Source organism: Nannobrachium achirus (assembly GCF_963921795.1).
Source record: "Nannobrachium achirus genome assembly, chromosome: 8".
NCBI lineage: Eukaryota > Metazoa > Chordata > Actinopteri > Myctophiformes > Myctophidae > Nannobrachium > Nannobrachium achirus.
Window position 1 is genome coordinate 35,083,904 of NC_137817.1, and position 23,178 is coordinate 35,107,081.

Sequence of the window (23,178 nt, forward strand, 5' to 3'; positions counted from 1 at the left end):
CAGAAGACTTGAACTCCGGCCACCTTAAGATGAATGGTCACATTGTTACACCTTTGTCTCTCAAGGAGGAAGATTGCTCCACCCTCTCTCTTACACCTGCTGTGGATGGTGTACTGTCTCATCCTGTGACCTCCAGTGAGACCTCTAATTCGGGCCCACGGTCCTGGGATCTACCACGCATCGTAAAGCACAAGCCTAGTTCCATCACTTTCTCGGATTATACCTGGCCCATTGGCATGAACCAGGGCGTTGTCATCAATGAGAGCTCTGATGGTGAAGAGGAATCTTCACTGGAGGACGATGGCGATGGTGATGGTGGTGACTGCGATGACGATGATGGCGATGACGATGATGACGTGTTCCCGGAGTTGCCTCAAAGCAGGGAATTCCTTGTCAGTCGCAAACGTAGAAACAATGGCAAAGACAAGATGAGGAGAAGTGCCATGAGTTCTCAAGCAGAGTCCATGGACATCTGTCACACCGACAGTAATGGTCGTTATGAAGCAGAACGAGAGGCCAGCAGTAGAGAGGTATGCTGACTTTCATTTTAAAATGAACTGCGGTTAATTTTCCTCTTTGCATATCAATGAAACATGCATCTATATATTTACGTCACTATTGTATATTTTACCTCACTTATGCTTTTGGTTTTAGTACAAAAATACACTTTTATAAAGAGAATAATGATAGTTTTCCAGATCTCATGTTGATATTATTAGAGATAATCCATAATTAGAATGTGTAGGAGTAATATTGACTCCACATCTTTCAAATAACCTTCATTAGTAAAACACAGGGCCAGAAGGAATGCAAACAACTTCTGCTTTCTCTCCGCTCCTTCAACTAGCAGCACTGTTTTGACAGAATATGTTTCGGGGCATAGTCACACAGAATGTATCCCCCCATTACCTACAGTTCCTCTTTGTTTTAACATGTCAAAGTTGATCTGTGTATTTTCTCTCAACCTTTACCCTGACCTTGCTAATATCCATCTCATAACCTCACCCTCCCCTTTTTATTAGTCTTTTAAAGTTTCAACTTCACATTCATAAACAAGTTCACAAACGTCCAATATATTTTGTGCATTATGGCCAGAGGGTGCATATCAAATAACACATAACTGTCATGCTTCTCTAAACTGCTGATAACGGCTTACAGTAAAATAGGGTAGGGGCAGGTGGGGACATCCAGTGTTGGCTTGACGCAGTGTTTTTATGGGTTGTTTGGGAAAAGCTTTGAAGAATGCAGGGAAGTCGGGGAACTCATTTTAGGGAGGCATGCTGATGTGAGACAAGATTTTGTGACACACACAGAATATTGTTGGAATATATTCAACTATACAAAAGTTATGAATTATTTAATTTCAGTACTTTGTGTACATTCATTTTCCAATATATAGGAAAATTCTATACCCAAATTGCATTTATTTATGTATTTATTTATTTATTACCATTTTCAACTCATCGTCCCTATTTCGGGCATGTATACAGTAGGCAAAAATATATAATTTATTTTAAATTGCGAAAATAGCAGATTGGCTATTGTAGATCGTCTGTTCTCACTGTGAATAAAGTTGTGCCTTGAGAGTTTGACTTGCCCATTGGTGTACCTACTGTAGGGCACATGGTTTGAATACAATCTTAAAATGTGGGCATGGGAAATTGCTACGGTCAAATGTACCTGTCTGAGCTATTTCATTAATGAGGAATGTTCAAAGTGTACAAACATATACAAATAATAGGCCTACCGTACATAAGGATTTAGTGCAAGTTGTTGAAGAAAGGCCTGCTTTTGAGCTCACACGAGAATGCAGTTCTCCAAAATAGCCATATGAGGGCATCATCTGCTCAGTGATCTGACCTGTGACTATTCATACTTAAATCATTTGTTTTAGCAATGATATACTGTATATGCCTTTTCCTTTTCTAACGTCCCTGCTGATTTGTGCCTGCGTTCAGCTCATGTTTTGTATCATAGGCTGTCAGCAGTGTAATTTATGCATTTTTGTAGCCAGGTAGTCATTGCCCTTTCGCATGACCGACTGCTACATTCCGTTACCTCCATGGTGATCTGTGGCACTTGGTGGGTGGCGTAGCCACGGCTCAGAGCCCGGAGCTCAGACACTTAACTCCTCATTTCCATGTCAAAGACACTGTGTTGTGGTTCACAATGTGGCCAATTTGCGCTGATAAAGTTATAGTCGGTTCACATTTAGTTGTCCACAGAAGATAACATTAATGCATTTATCTAGAGGATTGACTCATACCAGCCCGGTTGCCATGGCATGGGGGGTTCACACAATTGTTAGAACTGGAACAAGGAAAGCAATGAAGAGATGAATCAAGGGTACTGTCTGGTTTTAGTTTCAAGCCTTCTCTGGAATTTGCCTCATTCTGTGCAGAAGTGCCTTCATTCCAAACCAGCACCTTGTGCGGATGCCTCTGAAAAGAGACAGTGTGAATGTGTTCCAGATTTGCATTGAATGCGTGCCAGAATAGGGCATCGGTTCCATGTCTCTGTGTTGGCCTGCATTTAGGGCTTAACTAGATAACTGAGCCACCCGCCAGGCTGGGTTGCCTATCCTGGCGGGGCCCGCCTACAGGGCCCGCAAAACTTGGAAGTCGGTCATAGCAACTTGAAATGGAATAGATAGAATATTTTTCATTTCACCCTAGAAATGTATTTCAAGTGTGCGGTGGGGGGCCCAGACTGCGTCCACTAAGTAGAGTAAGCTTTCAACTGTCCGCTGATACCTTTGGTTTAGTGAGGGGCGAAACAGTTGTTTTTATTTTCAGACCAGACAACGGGCCTTTCCAGATTTGCCAAGGATATGGGGAGGTAGACAAACATAGCGTTAGGGAGAACTCCACTAACGCTATGGACCAGAACCAGAACAGACCGAGCTCTGAAGCATGGCATACATCTGGCATACATCTCGGCACAGCTTTGCAGGACGCTTCATGAAATTAACTTATAAATACCACTGCTCACTTTTTTTATGTATGACATAGGCTAAAAGGTGATGTGGTCTGTTTTTTTCCAAAATGCGATCTAAAAATAGGAAAGATTCATCTTGATCACTTGACTACAGAGATAATGCTCAAATTCTAGTTTACCGCTTTCTTCTTGCCTAGAAGTGTGGTCATCTCTCTCTCTGCACAACAAATCCACTTTTACTGTAATCCACTAAAGTCACGTGTAACTGATAATTCCTTGTGGCTTTCTTAGCATTTAAGCTTATCAAAGACAAATAAAATGTTGTTTCACCTGTATTCGTTATAACCACACCAAACCATTTAGTTTAATTAATCCAGAACACAAGCGATTGCTGTAATTTAAAGTTATTTATATCCAGCAATGTGTGAGTAATACTTCTGTGTATCAAATATGATTTTATTCCAAAGCAATCAAATGGTCCAGACTCCAGGTTGAAATTCCGGGACTGCCTCTTCTATGGGCAGAGATGGAGAGAGTTATGATAGCACGGGACATACTGTGATTGGTTTGATTAATGTAATGCCCAAACCAGCCCAAACCACACCTATACATAATGTAAGGGGTAGCGCAGGTGTTTTTTCACAATGCCTATAATAATACCTATAGCATACCTATGGCCCTCCATTACCATAAGCATGCAAGCAAGTGACAAGTTTTGTACCCTGTATGTTCTATACCACTCCATAAAGTGAATAGAAGAGGAACATAGAAAAGGTCATTGTGACAGCAGCATACAAGATGACTTTCTTCAGAATATGGGTTAATTAATAGGTGATGGTAGTATTGCCATAACGTAAAGTATACTTGGACTGCAAAAGTTCAGGCAAACATTCTATATTTTACTATTAAGTGTTGACAGGGTTACTAGGCTGCATTTCAATACGAGATCACATATTATAATCAGTAGATAAGTGATTTCTATATTTGAGAGTGTTGCACAATAACTATAAGCACATTGACAGTGGGTGCTAGCTGGGTTAAAAGTAGAACATTGTTTGAGGTTGATAGAACCTGCACTATATGACTTTAATTTAATAATTGAAAGAAGTCTAAACCATAGCTTGGTGTGTCTGTTCTATCCTTAAACTAGAGTTGTACATGTTAACACATTCTGTCAGGCCCTTCTCTTAGGAGGCCATAAGAACAGCATACGCAAAATGTCATATTGAGTGATTTTGGTTATTGGTATAAGTGCAAGTAAGTGCTAACTCTCTGTCTAAACACATTGATCCTGTGTCTACCATTCTATGTACACACTGGTCAGGCACACGCCTGGAAGGCACAGCAGCAAAAAGGCAGCTCTGTCTCTCTCTCTCTTTCTCTGTGGCCCCAGGTTATGTGACCCCAGGCCACCTCCCGGGCCTTTAGTTGCCCCGAGAGGTCAGGAGGAGGGGATTGCTGAGATTTAAGTCATTCCTTGGAGATTGAGCAGGGAACATCGCTTGTCCTCTTGTGCTGGGGTCCATCAGCTGACCCTGGGTGGTCGATGTAGTCAATGGACTGACTGGTGTCTGTTCCATTAATTTCTTGTAATTTTGAGGTGGGAAACAGATCACTTTCGGCCCCAAGTCGCCTATAATAAGCAGACATGGCAACACTGTGCTGAACACATAATCACCACCTGTCCCCAGGGGCGTCACACCACATTCTGGGCCCTGGGTACAAGGATTCACTGCGGGCCCCCCATGAATGTTAACTATTGAAAAATAGCAGATATACAAGCTCACAGCGCTGCGAGCTTGTATATCTGCTATTTTTGAAAAATCTTGAAAATTTGTGCAAGAAACCTATGTCAAGGACCCCCAAGATGATATGTATTTGGCCACGGACCCCGATCTCAAAATATTTAGTTCCAGGGACCTCCAGAAGTAAAATACATATATAAGATTTTCACACATTTTCACAACTTCTCAAAAATAGCAGATCTACAAGCTTGCAGCGCGGCACTTGGTGCCGCGCTGTGAGCTTGTATATCTGCTATTTTTCAATAGATAAAGTTATTAGGGCCCCTCCACCTTGGGCCCCAGTAACTCAGTCCCACTTTCCTACCCCTGACGCCCCTGTCTGTCCCATGTACAGACCACCTTCAGCGGCCGGCCTCTTCCAAGTGGGACCAGAGACAAGGGCGTGGCTATACATGACACTGAGTTGGGGACATTTGACAATCATACACGAAAGAACGAATAAGAAGAAGAAGTACACAGCAAATTCCTGAGTGTTCATTCAACACAATGACGTTTGTATATTGCAAATTTGCTAATTTGCTATTATAACTAATCAAAGTCAACCATCGCTTAAAAAATCTACGGTCTCCATTATTTGGTATATCCTTCACATGCAGAAATGTGTTTCAAATTTGTGATCCATCGATTTACAGATTTACACTTTTCTAGAAGCTCACAGGAGCCCTCCAGACAGGAATCACATTAATGGTAACTTACCCATTAAGAACAAAATATGTATTTATTTTCTTTTTTTGCAGAAGACACCCTTCAATAGAATGATTGTGTTTGCAGAGAGTGAACTTAAATGTGAGGTTGTAGAAACCAGAGGGAACCTTTGGCTCCAATGAATTCACTCAGGCCCCAGACAATATTTTCAGATTTAATTCCAGGACATGAATGAATAGCTTTGTTGTTTATGTCTTTGAGTCCAGTAGCTGTGCAACAAAGCTCTGAATGTGAGCTTTGGTATTTCATTTCTAATTCACATTGCGCACGCCCATGCATACATATATGTATTGTACATACATACACACACACACACACGCACGCACGCATGCGCGTGTGCACACACACACACACACACACACACACACACACACACACACACACACATACACACACACACACACACACACACACACACACACACACACACACACACACACACACACACACACAAACTTTCTCTGTTTCTCTCATACTCTTTCTATCTCACAGACTATCTTGCTCTTTCTCTCATTCTCTCTCACATTTGACAGCGATTGACCAGCAAAAACAACCTTGTTCTCAAAACCATATGTGAAGTAATTTCTTTCTAAGCAGCCTAATGCCATGAGACCAGGAGTTATTAAAGAAGGTGGTATTTTTGGCATCTCAAGAGTGGTTCCTTTTTGCTTTCACACATGGCTCTTTAAGAAGACCATTGTCAGAGATGGCATTTGACCATACAGTTACATTCAGTGTGTGAAAATGCTCAATACGGACAGAATCAAATGTAATATTTTTGAACAAATACAAATAATATCGATATTGAAATTGTGACGATTCTTTTCCCAAAAATAGTTTAAAAAAATAACCGATCTACAAGCTCACAATACATCATGATGTAACATGTTGTGAGCTTGTAGATTTTCTATTTTCTTTTTCTTTTTTGCATTTTTTGGCTCAAGTGATTAAAACCAGGAGGTTCAGGGGTTAACATGAAAGTAAATTTGTCACTGGCCCTATGTAACCACTGGCCAGGAAGATACTTTTGAATTGAAAAATATCAGGCAAGAACTTCTAGTCATTCTAAGTTGGAAGCCTGCATCTTCCTTAACTACACAGCAAAACCTGTACCTGGTAGAAACATTTTACCACAAAGATGAAAATTATGAAAGAAACATTGCCCTGTCTTCCACTACAAGACTGCAGTGAACATGAACGCATCTCGCAGCAGTGAGCAGTGAACTGCTTGCGATGCAGGGTGCGCTGTGCTGTGGGTGCAGAGCAGTGCAGACAGCTCTGTCTGTCTGTCTTGCAGGTGCAGACCGGTGAAGACAGCAGACGGCTCTGTCTGTCTGTCTGTGCTGTGGTGCAGACCGATAGAGACGGCTCTGTCTGTCTGCAGGGGCGTCACAAGGGGTAGAAAAGTGGGACTGAGTTACCCGGGCCCAAGGTGGAGGGGCCCTAGTAACTTTAGCTATTGAAAAATTGCAGATATACAAGCTCACAGCGTGGCACCGAGTGCCGCGCTGCGAGCTTGTAGATCTGCTATTTTTGAAAAGTCATGAAAATGTGTGCAAATCTTTGAATATAGTATGTATTTTTTAAGTGAACATTTGTAACTAAAATTTTGCTTCTGGGGGGTCCCTGGAACTAAATATTTTGAGATGGGGGGTCCTTAACATGAAAAAGTTTGAGCATCACTGACATGGAAACATAGGTTTCTTGGCACACATTTTCACGATTTTTCAAAAATAGCAGATCTACAAGCTCGCAGCGCGGCACTCGGTGCCGCGCTGTGAGCTTGTATATCTGCTATTTTTCAATAGTTAACATTCATGGGGGCCCGCAGTGAATCCTTGTACCCAGGGCCCAGAATTTGGTGTGACGCCCCTGTCTGTCTGTGCTGCAGGTGTAGACAGCAGACAGCTCTGTCTGTTTGTGCTGCGGGTGCAGACAGCAGACGGCTCTGTCTTTCATCCAAATGTGACAACGGGTTCACGAAACAGAAAGCACTATGTTGTAGTGGTAATTACCCAGACGATTTCATATAAATCACATTACATCTGTACCACAGGAAAGAAATATGTGAAATTAAATATTAAAATGATTTATTTTATTTTGAAGACATTTTTTACTGGACCAAGAGTGGGCAAGTGGAAGGTTTGTTCTGCTGGTCCGGAGGATTTAAATACTATTTTTGGACCAGCGGGCCGTTTATAATGTCGATCCCTGTGTGTATGTCATATATAACAATATTGCAATATCCAAAATCCCAGACAATATGATATTACAATATCGGTATAACATCAATATATTGCTCAGCCACAGTGTCACTGCTTAATTTTTACCTGAACCATATTCTGGCTCTGGAGTTTGTTAAATTCTTAGTGCTATAGTGAAATGAAAGTAGATGTGTAGTGTAATTAAATACCTAATGCCCCACCCCCCAACACACACACACACACACACGCACACACACACGCACGCACGCACGCACGCAAGCACAATGCTCTTCTTTCTCTGCCAGGTCCTGAAAAGATGGCAAACCAACAATGTTAATTTATGCCATGGTGACTGAGGTGCATCCTACTGATTTATGAGCTTGAACCTCTGGGTCTTCAGACACAGCCCGTGTCTGTTTGTGGACGGTCTATTTATATGTACTGGGTGTCTGGGGAGTAGTGAAACCCACTGGCAGGGAATTCCATCATACTGCGTTTGGCACACATGCCTGGACTCCTCTTCAATTTGCTCTTTCACCCTGGGCATTGGCTGAAAGGATAGCATTTCCATCTGCGGCAGTGGGGCAGGTTGGCTGTGGGCTCATCTGCAATTTACAGGATGCTGTTTTGGGGTTTTGCAAGTCATTTTAATTAGAATTTAGGGCAGCATAGTAAATCGACAGATGTCTTTCTCTAATTTAAACTTGATCAGGTTGGCTGGGCCTCACGGGCACCCCAACCAACCCGTAATGCTATCGAGTCACTAACGCAATGTGTGACAGATTCCCACCTGCCAACATGGCCAACGGTGTTCTTTGGAGTGCCTGGCCAAGCCGGGGGCACCATCGAGGAAATATAGAGCCCCAGTCTCCACGCTGGTGGGCAGGAATGTTATGTTACCCCTGCACTCAGGGGTGTCTCACCAAATTCTGGGCCCTGGGTACAAGGATTCACTGCGGGCCCCCCATGAATGTTCTTCATAGGGGGAGGGGGCTTAACCCATTTAGACTGGGAACGCATTATTACGCATTATTTTGTGATTAAACTATTGAAAAATAGCAGATATACAAGCTCACAGCGCTGCACCTAGTGCCGCGCTGCGAGCTTGTAGAACTGCTATTTTTGAAAAATCTTGTAAATTTGTGAAAGTCTTTGAATATTTCAGATCCTTCTAAGGTTTTTTGAAAAAGCTATGTTTCTATGTCAGTGATGCTCAAACCATTTCATGTAAAGGACCCCCAAAATTATATTTATTTGGCCACGGACCCCCATCTCAAAATATTTAGTTCCAGGGACCCCCAGAAGCAAAAAAATGCTTACAAAAATACATATATTCAAAGATTTCCACACATTTCCACGACTTTAAAAAAATAGCACATCTACAAGCTCACAGCACACTCGGTGCCGTGCTGTGAGCTTGTATATCTGCTATTTTTCAATAGCTAAAGTATAAAATAATTAAGGCCCCTCCACCTTGGGCCCTAGTAACTCAGTCCCACTTTTCCCTCCCTTGTGACGCCCTGCCTGCACTCTGACATCCATGAATATGGGCTCAAAAGTGGCAGAGGCACCTAAACCTAACCTTAACCCTAACCTCAGTAAAACTAATGCTGGTGAATGCTAACCTGGTGAAATGCTAACCTGCCGACGCTGGTGAATGCTAACCTGGTGAAATGCTAACCTGCCGACGCTGGTGAATGCTAACCTGGTGAATGTTAAACTGGTCGGACCAACAGTGCTTAACCCAGTTGCTTTTTTGATACACTCGGACTGAAAGACCTGCAAAAATACTCCCCCGGGCCCCAGGACAGTAGACTGACAGGAAAGGAGGAGCAGCAAAGGCAGTCAGGCTCGGGACTCAAACCAGCAACACGCTGTCAGGCTACACTGAGCCTATTTGATATGCGCCTGGACCGGTAGGCCAGCGGGCACCCCCCCCAAATGTATACTTCATCGCACAGCTGTGTGTTGCTCGCCAAATATGCCAGACTTTCAAGCTAACATTGACACAACACATGTAATGAATGATGCTTTGCGTGAGAGGAGATATATAAAATGTCCTTTAGTTATCCTCTCAAGGATAGGACAGTCAGTAGTGGTGAAAAATGTAATGAATGTTTCACAGCTTCATTATATCAGTATCAATATTATTTCAGCAACGCGTTCATTACAATCCAGTGATGATTGAAAAGTTGAGAGGTACATTTGAGGCCTATCCCGTTTGTATGCAAGAGGTGAAAGACTTCTGGGAACTCAGATTAATTTGAGGTAACCAAAAATAAATAATGTTAGAAGCAAATAATCTGGGGGCACGTTCGCCTCACAGCTAGAACGTCCCGGGTTTGATTCACACCGGGGACACTGTGGTCGCTGGGGGTGTGTTCTTTCCTCTGCGTCATTAGCGTCCATTCCCTAGGTGGGGTTGGCGAAAGGGCCTCTCTGTGTGGAGTTTGCATGTTCTCCCTATGTCCCCCTAGGGTAGGTACCCTCACAAAAAACAGGCAGTAATTCTACAGGGGAAATTCCCCCCTGTCAGGTGATAAGAAGTGGCCTGCACACTCCTCATGCATTGAAGGAATTATGAGCTCAGTTCAGGGCTCAGAGGGAGAGTAGCGCCCAGGATTACAGGTTAGGCAATTGGCACCAGGTGAAAAATGGGTTACAAATTCATGGGATACATTTTTAAGTAAAAAAAGAAAGAAGCAAATAATCTCTGGGAAAAAACTAACAAAAAACATGTATATCTTTCTTGCAAAAATGACCCTGATATCAGATATCCCTCCAGCAAACACCAATGGCCCTTCTGTGAGCTGATGCCACTAGGTCTTTCTTCAACAAAAGTGAAACATAATTAGCTTTATTCTCTGATTTCAGAGGGATCACAGTGTCTTTCTTTATCTCAGTGCTTCCTTGTTTATCCACAGAGATCTCCCCATGTCAAGTCCCCATGGTCTGAGTCTATGAACCAGCTGATGAGGAAACTGGACCAACTCAACCTGGATATAGAGGAGGCCCTGAGTGCCAGCTCCTCCCCCTGCAATACTCCCAGCACCATCCGCAAGAAACAGGTGAGAAGGTATTTTCAAAATATTTTATCATGGCCATCAGGTGCCTCAAGTTGGTCTGGGGTCTCCAACAAAGACAATCGACAGCGTTTGTGCGTGGGAAGCTGGCGGGAGATTGTGTCCTTGTCGCTGCACTAGTGACTCCTACTGATTGGCCTGAATGGATGCCCATTCAGCGTGCAAGGGAACTGGAGAAGACAGCGTGAACCTTTGTGAACCTCCCTGATGCCATCAAAGAACAACACTGTGCCTCCGTCTCAAACACGGAACAGGAACTAATCCGTTCATGAGAGCCCCCGTGGCGCGTTTGATATGAAGAAGCGCTGACCACGCGCAATTAGCACCATTGGTTCCTTCAGCAAAGTCTGTAATTGTGAACATGGAAGTTAGACACTTAGGATTATGCAAATCTGCTCATACTTTTTTAGATTTCCATGATCAATTTACTTTTCCGTGTCCCAATGGATTTGTAGGAATGTTCAACAGGATTTAATGTACCAGTAGGTTGAATTAGAACTGCAGATACAATCAAAGTTCTACCAACTTACCACTTAAAGGGGAAGACCACCCATTTTCAATATTGAACTGTGTCATTAATATACCTTAGAGGAGTTGTGTGGAAATAGAAAAAAAGTTCCCCCCCTTCTGTGTTGCCTAGAACTGGAGGATTGATTTTGGGGTTTGTATTGTAAAGTACAACTTGATGACATCACACATTGTACTTTACAATACAAACCCCAAAATCAATCCTCCAGTTCTAGGCAACACAGAAGGGGGGGAACTTTTTTTCTCCTCTAAGGTATATTAATGACATATTTCAATATTGAAAATGGGTGGTCTTCCCCTTTAAGCCATATACTTTAAATAGTAAAATAGCCCTTCTACAATATCTTATAGATGTGGGTTGGGGTTGGATATATTTGATCATTGAGTCATAAGCTTGACTGTATGACCTAAAGCTGTTGGACAGGGTTATCTGTCTATGACACTGTGGGCTTTGTCCGTTTGTCTTTTACTATGTTACTGACCGGCGTCCAATTTATGATGCAAGTCTCTTAGATGTGATACTAGAGTCTGCAGTGCTCCTCCCGAATCTGGTCAGAATGGCATGGCAGAGACAAACAGCCATTGTGCTTTGAGGTTCCAACTGGGACCATGTAATGCTGTTCCTAAAAAAGGCTCCTCTCATGGTGGCATGTATCGTGAAATATCTCTCTAGAGTTAGCATTTGGGAACAAAAGTGCTCTTTTGGAGTCCTTATGTATGTACCACACAGAGAGGCTCTTGTGCTGAAGGAAGATGTTTGTATGATTTAGTCCATTAGGAATGGTTGAGAGAGTGGTACATGCCTCGCAGGCATCTGCATAACCATCCCAGGCATTCACTATTACTCGCTTTAACTAATGACAAGGAACCGGGCAAGACAGGACATCTTTACTGGGGTCTTTGACAAGGTCATAATCTCTGTCCTCTCAAAGGACAATCCACACATACAAGCTCCTTTGTCTTGTCTCTGTCAAGCTGAAGTGAGAGTGGAGATTTTGCTTCCCCAGCCGCTGACCTCAGCCTCTTGTTTTCTTTTCCCTTGGCCACCAAAGAGCCCATCCTGTCCTGGTCTCTTCTGGCACAGAGAGAGAGACGGATCCAGTGTTGATTATTGTCCTGTTGTTGTTGCAGAGCGATGCCATTTCAAGGACCGCATTAAACCAATCCCTCAACAGCCAAGCCTTCCGAAGATCAGAAAAGGAAGAATGCCAGCGGCACAATAGGTCCCCCACTCCTCGTAGTACATCCTTTGGAATAAGAACAAAAAACAAAAAGACAACGGTAAGCTCTAAGGCTCAAAGCCTTTTCCAGTCCTGATAATTGTTTGCTTGACTGAAAATAGAACTTTGCTACATTTGCTACATATTTGTGGCCGTTGAAGTTGAAGAGCGTTTGATTCTGTCCATGAGCTCCCGAGTTCCTTGCAGTATGCGTACAATACTGAGAACATCCTTTCTTCAAATGGGATCTGATCTGGGATTTTTGGGTGACTGCCATGACCCGCATATTTCCTTTAAAGATTGTAATCCCCCCCCCCATACTGCTGGTATACTCATTGGTATAAACAATATACCAATGAGTATACCAGCAGTCATTTTCAGTGATCCCAACAGGCTGTATTGATCTCATTGTATCTGGTTGGCCAATATGAAATGTTTTGCCATGGTGAAGCTATATGTTTCTCAAATGATTGTTTCTGAAAGGAATGCTGAGAATGGTAGATCCTGTACAAGGAGGACAGGTGATTACAACCATTCACAGGGAATCATTGCATCTGAGTTGTCAACATTATTAGTTTTTTCACGCAAGTATCCCTAATAAGATTAGTATTATCCTAAGAAAAGATAATTGAACTACTGACTTCACTATCATGTCTAAGATATCCACCTTGTGAGGGTGAGGTGGACAGTAACACGCACGCACGCACGCACGCACGCACACACACACACACACACACACACACTGACAAGCGTCTGTCTCTAGACTCTAGAAGTTCACAATCTCCTGCCTTAACAAATATTTGAGCTTTACTTTAAGAATACGTTCAGCTTAGGCATTCCAACACAAATATGGTAGACAAATCATTTAAATCTTTCTGTAGTATTCAGTAGTCCTAAACCTACCCAGCAAGCACGGTCAGGACCTAGACCAATCAGTGACGTCTCGATTGGGGCCAGATCACAGCCCATATGGGGATGATCTTGACGTCATTACCAGGACGTCATATGGACTTTTTAGTTTGACAGGATTATTTTTATTGTTTGTAATGTTAGTTGAAATATGAGCATAAGGTTATATTCTGGGACATATCTAACTAGCTATGATATTTATCTGACCTAGAATATCACCTGATTTCAACCAACATAAATCCTGTCAAACAAAAAAGTCCATATCGACGTCCTGGTAATGAGTCATTACCAGGACGTCATATGGACTTTTTTGACTGGTCAAGATCATCCCCATATGGGCTGTGATCTGGCCCCAATCGAGACGTCACTGATTGGTCCAGGTCCTGACCGTGCTTGCTGGGTAGACATGGATAGCATAGTGATTTACAGAAGATAAAGACAACTCGGTTTCTCTCTATCCTGTCCACTGTTATAGTTGCCTTTATTTTTGTTTTCCATCTAAGCTTCAATGACATAATGTTACAGAATGGGGGGATCAGAGTGACACCTAGAGGTGCTAAAGCCTATGTTATACGTTGTCATACGGGACAACTCTCCTATTCGGTTCAATACTGTCTTGTAGATCAGTCTGCTCTGCTTATTTATGAATAGAAAATTGCACATATTTCCTTCACTTTGTCATACGACAGTGTTGCTCGTCGGAAGCAAGCTCACAACTCTTCAACAGATTGTAAACTAAAGGGCTATGAATTTATTTTGCTATGTGCACTTCAGCAACAGATTTCATAGTCCTGTCCATTTTGTGGAAACACACACAACCTCTCAAGAATGGCAACAGCATAAATGAAAATCAGACAGAGGAAGACAGGTGGGAATGATCACATAAGTCAGAGACAATTCTTTTGGCTGTAGTTTGAGCTTAGGTATGGTGCAGTTACATGTGATAAAAATGTCATACGCGTTTAGTCACAGGCTATGTGTAGGTCATGGTTGAGGTGTCTAGGCAGTCATTGATTGGCTGTGCATTGCTAGCGTGTTTTCATTCAGTTTAGTGAGTACCAGGTTCTTTTACATTGACCCAGCAGGCTAATGATAAGCCTGGGCCTAATGCTCTACAACAGTGGTTCCCAAACATTTTAGCTTGTGACCCAAAAGAGACATTAGACGTTTGCCTGGGACCCAAACTAGTGAAAACAGCAGATCTACACGTCGCTTCGCGCCGCATTGTGAGCTTGTAGATCGTCTGTTTTCACTACTTCTTTCTTTTAAAGTGTAGTAAGGCTGTTTTTGTTGGGTGAATCTAGTTTTTGTCCCTCTTCATCCCAGCATCTGCAAACTGCAGGGAAAAGTGAAAAGAATTTGCAGCTCTGATGGATGAACATAATACTGTAACAGGACCAATGTGGCTCATTAAAGTGGGATTCGGGACTCGGGGAAAAGGGTGAGCTGAACCTCGTACCCTGGTTTAAGCATGACCTTGTAAAGCTTGAGAATATAGATAGGTGGAGAGGTCAACCACACTGCACATTCACTATACATACTGTAGACCACTGGTTACCAAATAGTGGGTCGGGACCCAAATGTATACAATTAAATAACTGTAAAAGAAACAAACAAACAATGTAAGAAATTCCATAAATAAAATAAAATAAAATAATTAAGAAGTAGTGAAAATAGCTGAACTACAAGCTCACAATCACAACACGGCGCGAAGTGACACGTTATGTGCTTGTAGATCTGCTATTTTTGGAGCTGTGTGGAACACAAGCTCCCTATACGTGGCCGTGTGTGTGGGTCTGTCTCCGTCCGTGTCTGTCTGTCTCTCTGTATGTAGCCTGCAGTAACCTTTTCTGACCACACATGTTAAGGGAGGGGCGCTGTTGCACACACACACACACACACACACACACACACACACACACACACACACACACACACACACACACACACACACACACACACACACACACAGCTCCACTTCGAACAGAGGTTCGATTTTAATAGTTTGCGTCCCGGGCAAACATCTAATCTCTCTTTTCGGTCTCGACCTGAAAGGTTTGGGAACCACTGCTGTAGACTCTCCCTCTTTTCCTGTCATAGTTCCGTCACAGACCCCTCCGTATCTTACATAATAACTATTGAGTCAGTATCACGGGGCAACAGGATGAGAGAATGCAATGCAGTGCAGACACAGTTGCAGACACTAAGAATAAACTGTGCGAGCTAATGCTGGTTGTCCTATGCTTGGATGTGTAGTTAGGAGATACAGTATGAGTCTTTTGTTAGCTTGGGTGCCATCCTGCTCGCTCCGTTCCGTGATTTGTTTTGTCACTAGCAGAGTGACAAAACAGATCACGGAACGGAGCGATCAGGATGGCACCCAGGCTAGTCTTTTGTTGGATGTGGATGTATAGCATTATATAACCCTTATCATTACTTGCATATAGTCACACAGGCTGTGGTTAAATGGTATAAGCCTTGGCCTCAAGTCCCACAGGATGTCTCTGGGGCTATCCTTCTAGCTGAACCACATAAGATGAATAAGTATGTTGGTTCACATTCTAAAAGGAAAGCCTGGAGTTCTAAGCCAGGTTCCTCCCTTTTCTGACAAAGTTGGGCAAAACTGGCAAGTAAAAATAAATAAATAAATACTAATAATTATTTGGATGAATAGCTCAAGAACTGTGTTTTGGGAAATCTAAGCTGGGGGGTGGTATGTTGAGGAATTGTGTTTGCTTGGGCCCAAAAGTATTGCATAATATAAGCAATATACTGTGTGTGCATCATAGAATCATGCTAAAATCACTTGTAACACAAGTGCAAATCCTCAAAAGTAATCCAACAAGATTTGCTGAACTTGTTACATTTTACAGTTACATTTATATTCAGCCTCTTTCACGACTTACGTGTATGTTCTCATCAGTTTTATTTCTGCTATTCGGTGCAGGTTGAGATGATAAAAACATCTGGTGTGTCTCCCCTTTTCTCTTTTACATTGTCATTGAATAGAGGCTATTTGAGTTGAGGATTCCTGGATGCAGTTCTCTGTCACCTGGCCTGACCAGTTGTGTGACTGTGCTGTTGACTCTCAGGGAGAGTGTCATTTGTGCTGGGAGAGCAGCTATCATTCACCAACACAGACCTGTCATTTCATATAAACATCCTTGTTGATGTTAGCAAGGGCAACGCTCCCTCTGACAACAGTCCTGAAAGGGACTCTGTGCTCTTCCTGCATGTAGGCTGTCGTTTGTCGTGACCCGCAACCTTTGACATGTGTCCACCATCTGATTGGAATTAGTTTGAACTGGGGCGATGTGTGTATAAAGTGGGGCAGGACTAAAGATATGCTTGTATGAAATACTTTTTCTCCGCTGTCGAGGGAGAACGTTTTCCACCCTTTTGAAACCTTGTAAAATAGTGTCATCCGTGCTGAATCTCTGCATTTTGTTCTTGGGAGTGCACATTTTCATGACTTTCTTTTTGAAAGTAGGTCAGATGCTGTCTGTTGAAACTAGCTTATAGGTCATATTTACTGAAGCAACAGTTCCTTCTCAAGAAATCACTGTTATATGGGATTGTGAGTTCAAAGAGCCAATCACCTACTGTACCCCATGTTTGTACATTAGACCCTGTCTTTGAATCTTGTGACTGAAGTGCTTGGTTATGTAATGACATTCTACTAGGCTGTGCCAAATCTCACAGTCAATAAACAGGAATACTTTAGTAACAACAGCAGTGACTGCACTTCAAAGTTTACAGAGGCCCCACACCTTTTTTGGGCACAAATGTCCTTATTTTCCATAGGTTTTTGTTGTTCTGCTCCAGTGTTTTGGTCTCATGTATAACATATATTATAGATATGGGGATGTACTGTGCACACAAACACCACCTGTTCCTTTCATGCAATCCATTGATATTACAGTCAAGTGGCAGCCATAGGCTAGGTTAGTCATCTACAATAGGCCTCTTTCTGAATTGTTGCGGCCGAAAATAGCGGATCTACAAACTCGTTGCAAGTCTATGGCGAATTGTGTTTTTGAAGATCAGCTACATTCAGGAATGAGGGGCGGCAGTGGCTCAGGAGTAGCCTTAGAACACGGAGGGTTCCTGAAAGGTTTCCAGTTCGATCCTGGGCTCCCCCAGAGTTAAGGACGAATTTTGGAGCATGTAAATAAAAAATCAACCTCACGCTATGTCAATCAAGTTTGCACACTGCCGCCCGTTTCGTATTTATTTTTGGACCAGGGTTGATTTTTTTCAGATTTTCGCAACTGTCGCCACTGGGTCCCTTGCTCTCTCTCTCTCTCTCTCTCTCTCTCTCTCTCTCTCTCTCTCTCTCTCTCTCTCTCTCTCCTCTCTCACTCCATGGCCTATAAAATGTTTTTGTGGGTTTCGGATTTAAATAATCGTGAAATCTTTCATCTTAAAAAGGGGAGACCACAGGGAACCATACACTAGATACAATTGCCCGATAACAAATTGTAAATGTTAGCTTTACTTATGGCGTGATGAAATTAAGACATCTTCGGGTACTGCTTTCACATTACCCACAGCTTATGGGTGCTGATTGATAAATAATATTACTTTGCTATGCACTCATTAGGTGATGATGATCTCTTTATATATGGATGAAGAGAGAAATGATTCCTTTCAGAATTCCGGATAAGTGCTTTACAGACAAAATGGCTGAATAAATGGTTTTTCAGTTTTACATTGTAGAGCTGCACATATTTGTATGTATTCCAAATTCTCTCTTTTTTTTTGTCTTGCAGATGTTCAGCAAGATGACCAATGCAGGGGCAGGTAAGACATTTTATGTTAGAATATGTTACAGAATGTAGTTTTAGATTGAATGGCTGAAGGTCTTTAGTTCCCATCACCAGGTAATGGAATGTCCACTGGTAGTGTAAAAATATAGATGTTTGTGATGAAATCCCATACCCAGATCAAAAACTGTACAGTGATAGAAATGGCTGCTTTGTGAAAGTTAGACTTACCGTATCAAAGTATCATTGTTATCTCAGAGACTTCTCTGAGGTTTTTGGCCTATAATTATATGATTGTGAATATTACAAATATACCAGACTGGACTGGGTTCACACTGGTGTATGCTGGGGCAGTGTTGCAGTTTCCCAAAACATCAACCTACAAAGCCCCAGAGTGTTCCAGCCAGCAGGGTGGCATTGCTCAAGCCTTAAACAATGTGAACCAGAATGACGGCCACAGGTGTCCACAGCCTCCCTCCCAACCGATGTCTAGAGAATGTCCAACCACGCCGTCTCTTATTTTAAAGGGCCTATTATATATTGGTCACTTGGCGGGGGCACAGTTAAAATTAGGAAGCATGCCAAATCATTGTTTCTGTTTTGCTGAGGGGAAATATTTGGCCCGCCGTGATGTGGCCCTTGGGGGCAGCTGCAGGATTTGGGTAGATGCCATTTTAGGCTCAGGTTGCACTCTCACATGACCTCTGTTGTACAAGATGGTACTACACAAGTGTACAATGTGGTCTGGAAAAATTCCACTGCACTTTCGTGGTTTAGCCGACTAATGTGCGGCCTCTCAACGTGTATGTGATATGGATCATGATTGATTGCTGGGCATACCTACTAGTAATTTTTGGAAATCCGAAGTTGGAGTGCGTGTGGCCATGGTTGATAACTTCAACAACTCTGTCAACACGTCTTTCACATCCCTTTTCAAGGCATTAGTCATTCAACATTACCCTGTATTTTCCTATGGTGTACCGTCCTCTTTTTAATAGCACACTGTGTATATATAGCCACATGGCTGGTGACATACCATTTCCCTTTTAGTTGGGTATCTTGGCTGAAATAAACGGGATCAAAAGTGACCGTCAATGTCAACTTCATTTAGACTAGAGTTAGACTTAGACTACAGTCACAATATACTTCTATAATATATGCTAGATAATGACAATATAACCATGAGGATGGTATGGTAGTACTGTATGGTGAAAGCTCTGAGACATTCAGGCACATGAGGTACACAGTACAATAATACAACATTTCCAGCTTGTATTTTACAGCTGAGCTCATTTCTCCATTTATGACCCCACTATGAGGGGAGCAGATGGTCTGCAGTATGGACCATAACAACAGTGTTCACTTCATTATGATGACATTGTCCAGTGTATCCAGATCCCAAACACCTCAGTGTGAGTGAATGAAAGCCATGCTCCTCTGTGCTATAAAAGCATAGACCCTGATTAGTACTTTGATATGGACATGGTTCAACCCAGTTCAACCCGGATTTGACTCAAATTTGGCTCAAATTTGTTCTCCTGCTATACCACTAACATGTGGAACGCCCTACCGCAAGCCCTAAAGGAGTGTAAATCCCTAACTTCCTTCAAAATCGGTCTAAAAAGTCACCTACAGACGTCTGCTACTCGAAACTTGTAATAGACTAAGCCCATACTTACCTCCCCTTTTCCACTGTAAATATCTTCTACTTCTTTTTATTTTATTTTCCTTTTCTTTTCCTTTTTCTCCCCCCCCCCCCCCCCCTTTTGTTATTGATGATATCCTATGCAAAGTACTGTGTTCTATCTGTCTGTCTTTCAATGTTATATGAGATACATAAAGTGGTTCCTGTGTAAATAAGCCGAAAAGCTTACTAGGATCTCCTTTTAGTTGACCTTGTACCAGTGATTTGTACTGTCATGAAACTGTACTTTTTCCTATGCATCCATCCATCCATCTTCAACCGCTTATCCGGAATCGGGTCGCGGGGGTAACAGTTCCAACTGAGACTTCCAGATTTCCTTATCCTGCGCAACTTCCTCCACTCCCTCTGGGAGTATACCGAGGCGTTCCCAGGCCAGTCTGGAGATATAATCCTTCCATCTGGTCTTAGGTCTGCCACGGGGTCTCCTCCCAGTGGGACGTGCATCGAGGACCTTCCTAGGAAGGCGCTCGGGGGGCATCCATACTAGATGCCCGAACCACCTAAGCTGACTCCTTTCCAAGTGAAGGAGCAGCGGTTCTACTCCAAGTCTCTCTCGGGTGATTGAACTTCTCACCCTATCTCTAAGGGAGATACCAGCCACCCTTCTGAGAAAACTCATTTTGGCCGCTTGTACCCGAGACCTTATACTTTCGGTCATGACCCACACTTCATGACCATAGGTGAGAGTGGGAACGAAAGACAGAGAGCTTTGCCTTACGGCTCAACTCTTTTTTCTTCACAACAGTGTGATTCAGCAACTGCAAAACCGCTCCTGCTGCTCCGATTCTCCGGCTGATCTCCTTCTCCGTCTTCCCCTTTCTCTCACTTGTGAACAAGACCCCGAGATACTTAAACTCCTTCACCTGGGGTAATGTCTCATTCCCTACTTGGACTGCACAATCCATCGGTTCCCTGCTGAGAACCATGGCCTCAGACTTATGCTGATCCTCATTCCGGCCGCTGTACACTCGGCTGCGAACCGATCCAGTGAGAGCTGAAGGTCTAATAAATTCTTCATTCAATCAATCAATCATTCACACTAGGCACGCGCGCGCACACACACGCACGCACGCACGCACGCACGCACGCACACACACACATTTTTTGTATTAACAGACTCTCTAACAGTGTTGTGGAAAGTGGCAATGCTTTTCTCTGGTAATATAATGAGAGGAGGTGGGAGTTTTCATCGTTATAATCCCTGCAGCTTTACGTGACATTAATCAAAGAGATAGCAGATGGTGATAATTGACTATTCACTTCTCCATATGGATAAGTAGCCAGGTCCCTGTTAGAGTTATTGCACAGGTATGATAAAGCTTAATTTATCTGTCAGTTCTTTTATGTGCTCTGTTGGTAGATGTGCTGCTGTAAAAAACGTCAGGCAAAATATTGTGTGTTCCAAGCAATCTGCAGTCATACCGTGTCCTCAAAGACTTACTTTTAACTTGCTGTGTTGCATACAGTAAATTCCTCTGTACTCTGCCAGATATTGGCCACCTTTCTAAACACCTGTCTTGTGGAGAATGACATTACTGAGGCTTGCGTCTAATTCATTATTCGTGCAGCTGCTTCGCTCGCTGAAAATAACGGATTCTCAATGTGATTCATGGTGATAATTCAGCCGATATTTCCTTATTTTCAGTGAGCGACATGGTCGTATGACAAGGTATGAATGAGGCTTCAACCAGAACCCTGTCCTAGAAGTGTCAGGCTGCCCGCTCTGGCCCTCTGGGTTTCAGACAGACAGACAGTGGCCATTTGAGAGTCTCTGTGAATAAATACGCTAATCTACTTTGACTGTGGAAATCTCCTGTCACTGACTATGGGAGAAAACAAAGAAGTAGCTCTCTGAATCCCTGGAGGAGCTTCTTTTCTCTTATTAAGACCCTCTTCTCTGTCCCTCACACCTCCATGTGAATGACTCTTGGGGAAGCACTCCAGAAACTTGGCTTACTTCCCTGACCCATAAGGGAAGCTCTTTTTTTTCCTTCTTTGAAATGTTTTGGTTGAGTTGCCAGCTTTTTTTCCATTCCCTTTTAGTAGTGTAAAGAAAATCCCGTTGTGATGGAGCTTGCTGGTCCAACACTCTAATCAAGTCTCCAGATTCTAATTGGCATTATTTGCACACACTGTAGATTGTAATATTACTGTAATATCCTGAAAGTTGCTAAATCGATAAACTAACACTGAAGATTTTACTGTGAATTAGATTTATTTTTTAAACCTTTTTAAAGCATTTAAATACACAGTGACACATATTTTATACGTTTTGGAATTATTGTGTGACAGAGGTAAAAACATTTGGCAAGTATGTTCCCATGACTCCCGTATAAGATTGGTCAATGTGAGCATTCATCTTTGCGTGAAACGACCCTTTTGTATAGGCCCCATGTGTGTGTACAGTACTATAAAACACCCGTGCAGTTACGCTGGATATTATATAATGTCTGCGGTTTCTAATGTATTTCAACAATGCCGTGGTGTCTTCCCTCGGCTGTCGTCAGTGTGTTCCTCCAGTGTGGTTCAGCTGTTCTCCCAGGCCCAGGCCCCCAGTCTCACCCGGGGTCACTCCATCCCAGTGGTTACGGCAAGTGACCCCAGACAGCTGCAGTCTATCTCTGCTCTGTCTGTGTCTCTGGAGGCCTGTCTCAGTCAGGCCTGCCACAGGGACACACACGTGACCACAGGGCCTCATTGCATTATTGAAGGAGGGAACAGCCTGTCACCTGCACGATCATAATCAGAACACTTACAACAAAGGAAGTGGGTGGGTGGATGGGTGGGGTGGGGTGGGGGTGGGGGGGGGCATATTGGTATCAGATGTTGCTGAATGTCTAGAGCGAGGACCCTAGCGTGTCTACCGTACGCTCTCTCTTGGATTCTACCCTCTCTGCTGTTTTCTTCATGAAATGATTTAGCGTTGTTAGTCAAGGTATAGTCTTGCGTGGCCAGACTGTTGCCTCCGCGATTTGGGCAAATGCTCCTGGCATAAAGTCTGGCAAACGGAAATAGAAACGATGAGTGCGAGATAAAGCGGATGTGACGCAACCGCTCCCTTGGTGCAGTAACAATAACAAGTCCTACTGGAAGCGTTATGTCTCCTTTCAACATTTCTGGGGGCGTTATTTCGTCTTTCTCTGGTGTTATTGGTGTTACCTCCAGGATGTGTTCAAACGTTTTCTTAACTCATACAGTGCCCCGGGCCACAAGTGGCCGCTAGAGTGCCAGAAATCTCTCTATAGACCTTCACTCTAGCTTCCGTCGACACTGTCCCAAGTGCCTTGGGATTTCACTCCTGCCAATGCTATGTGGG

The 23,178-nt window shown here is 43.0% G+C and overlaps 1 protein-coding gene across 2 annotated transcripts in view; it reads left to right on the forward strand.

Annotated features, from left to right (window-relative positions):
* The first annotated feature begins 206 nt into the window (after window positions 1–206).
* The window catches only part of stard13b (StAR related lipid transfer domain containing 13b), a 73,391-nt gene continuing 50,419 nt past the window's right edge, over window positions 207–23,178 (forward strand). Inside the window, exons 1-4 of one of the 2 annotated variants that reach the window (XM_080732219.1) lie at window positions 207–530; window positions 10,555–10,719; window positions 12,394–12,543; window positions 18,164–18,194. In XM_080732219.1, the coding sequence (XP_080588345.1) occupies window positions 237–530; window positions 10,555–10,719; window positions 12,394–12,543; window positions 18,164–18,194 (640 nt within the window). In that variant the 5' untranslated portion in view covers window positions 207–236. The remainder of the gene's footprint in view (window positions 531–10,554; window positions 10,720–12,393; window positions 12,544–18,163; window positions 18,195–23,178) is intronic. The other variant, XM_080732220.1, reaches the window with a different exon arrangement.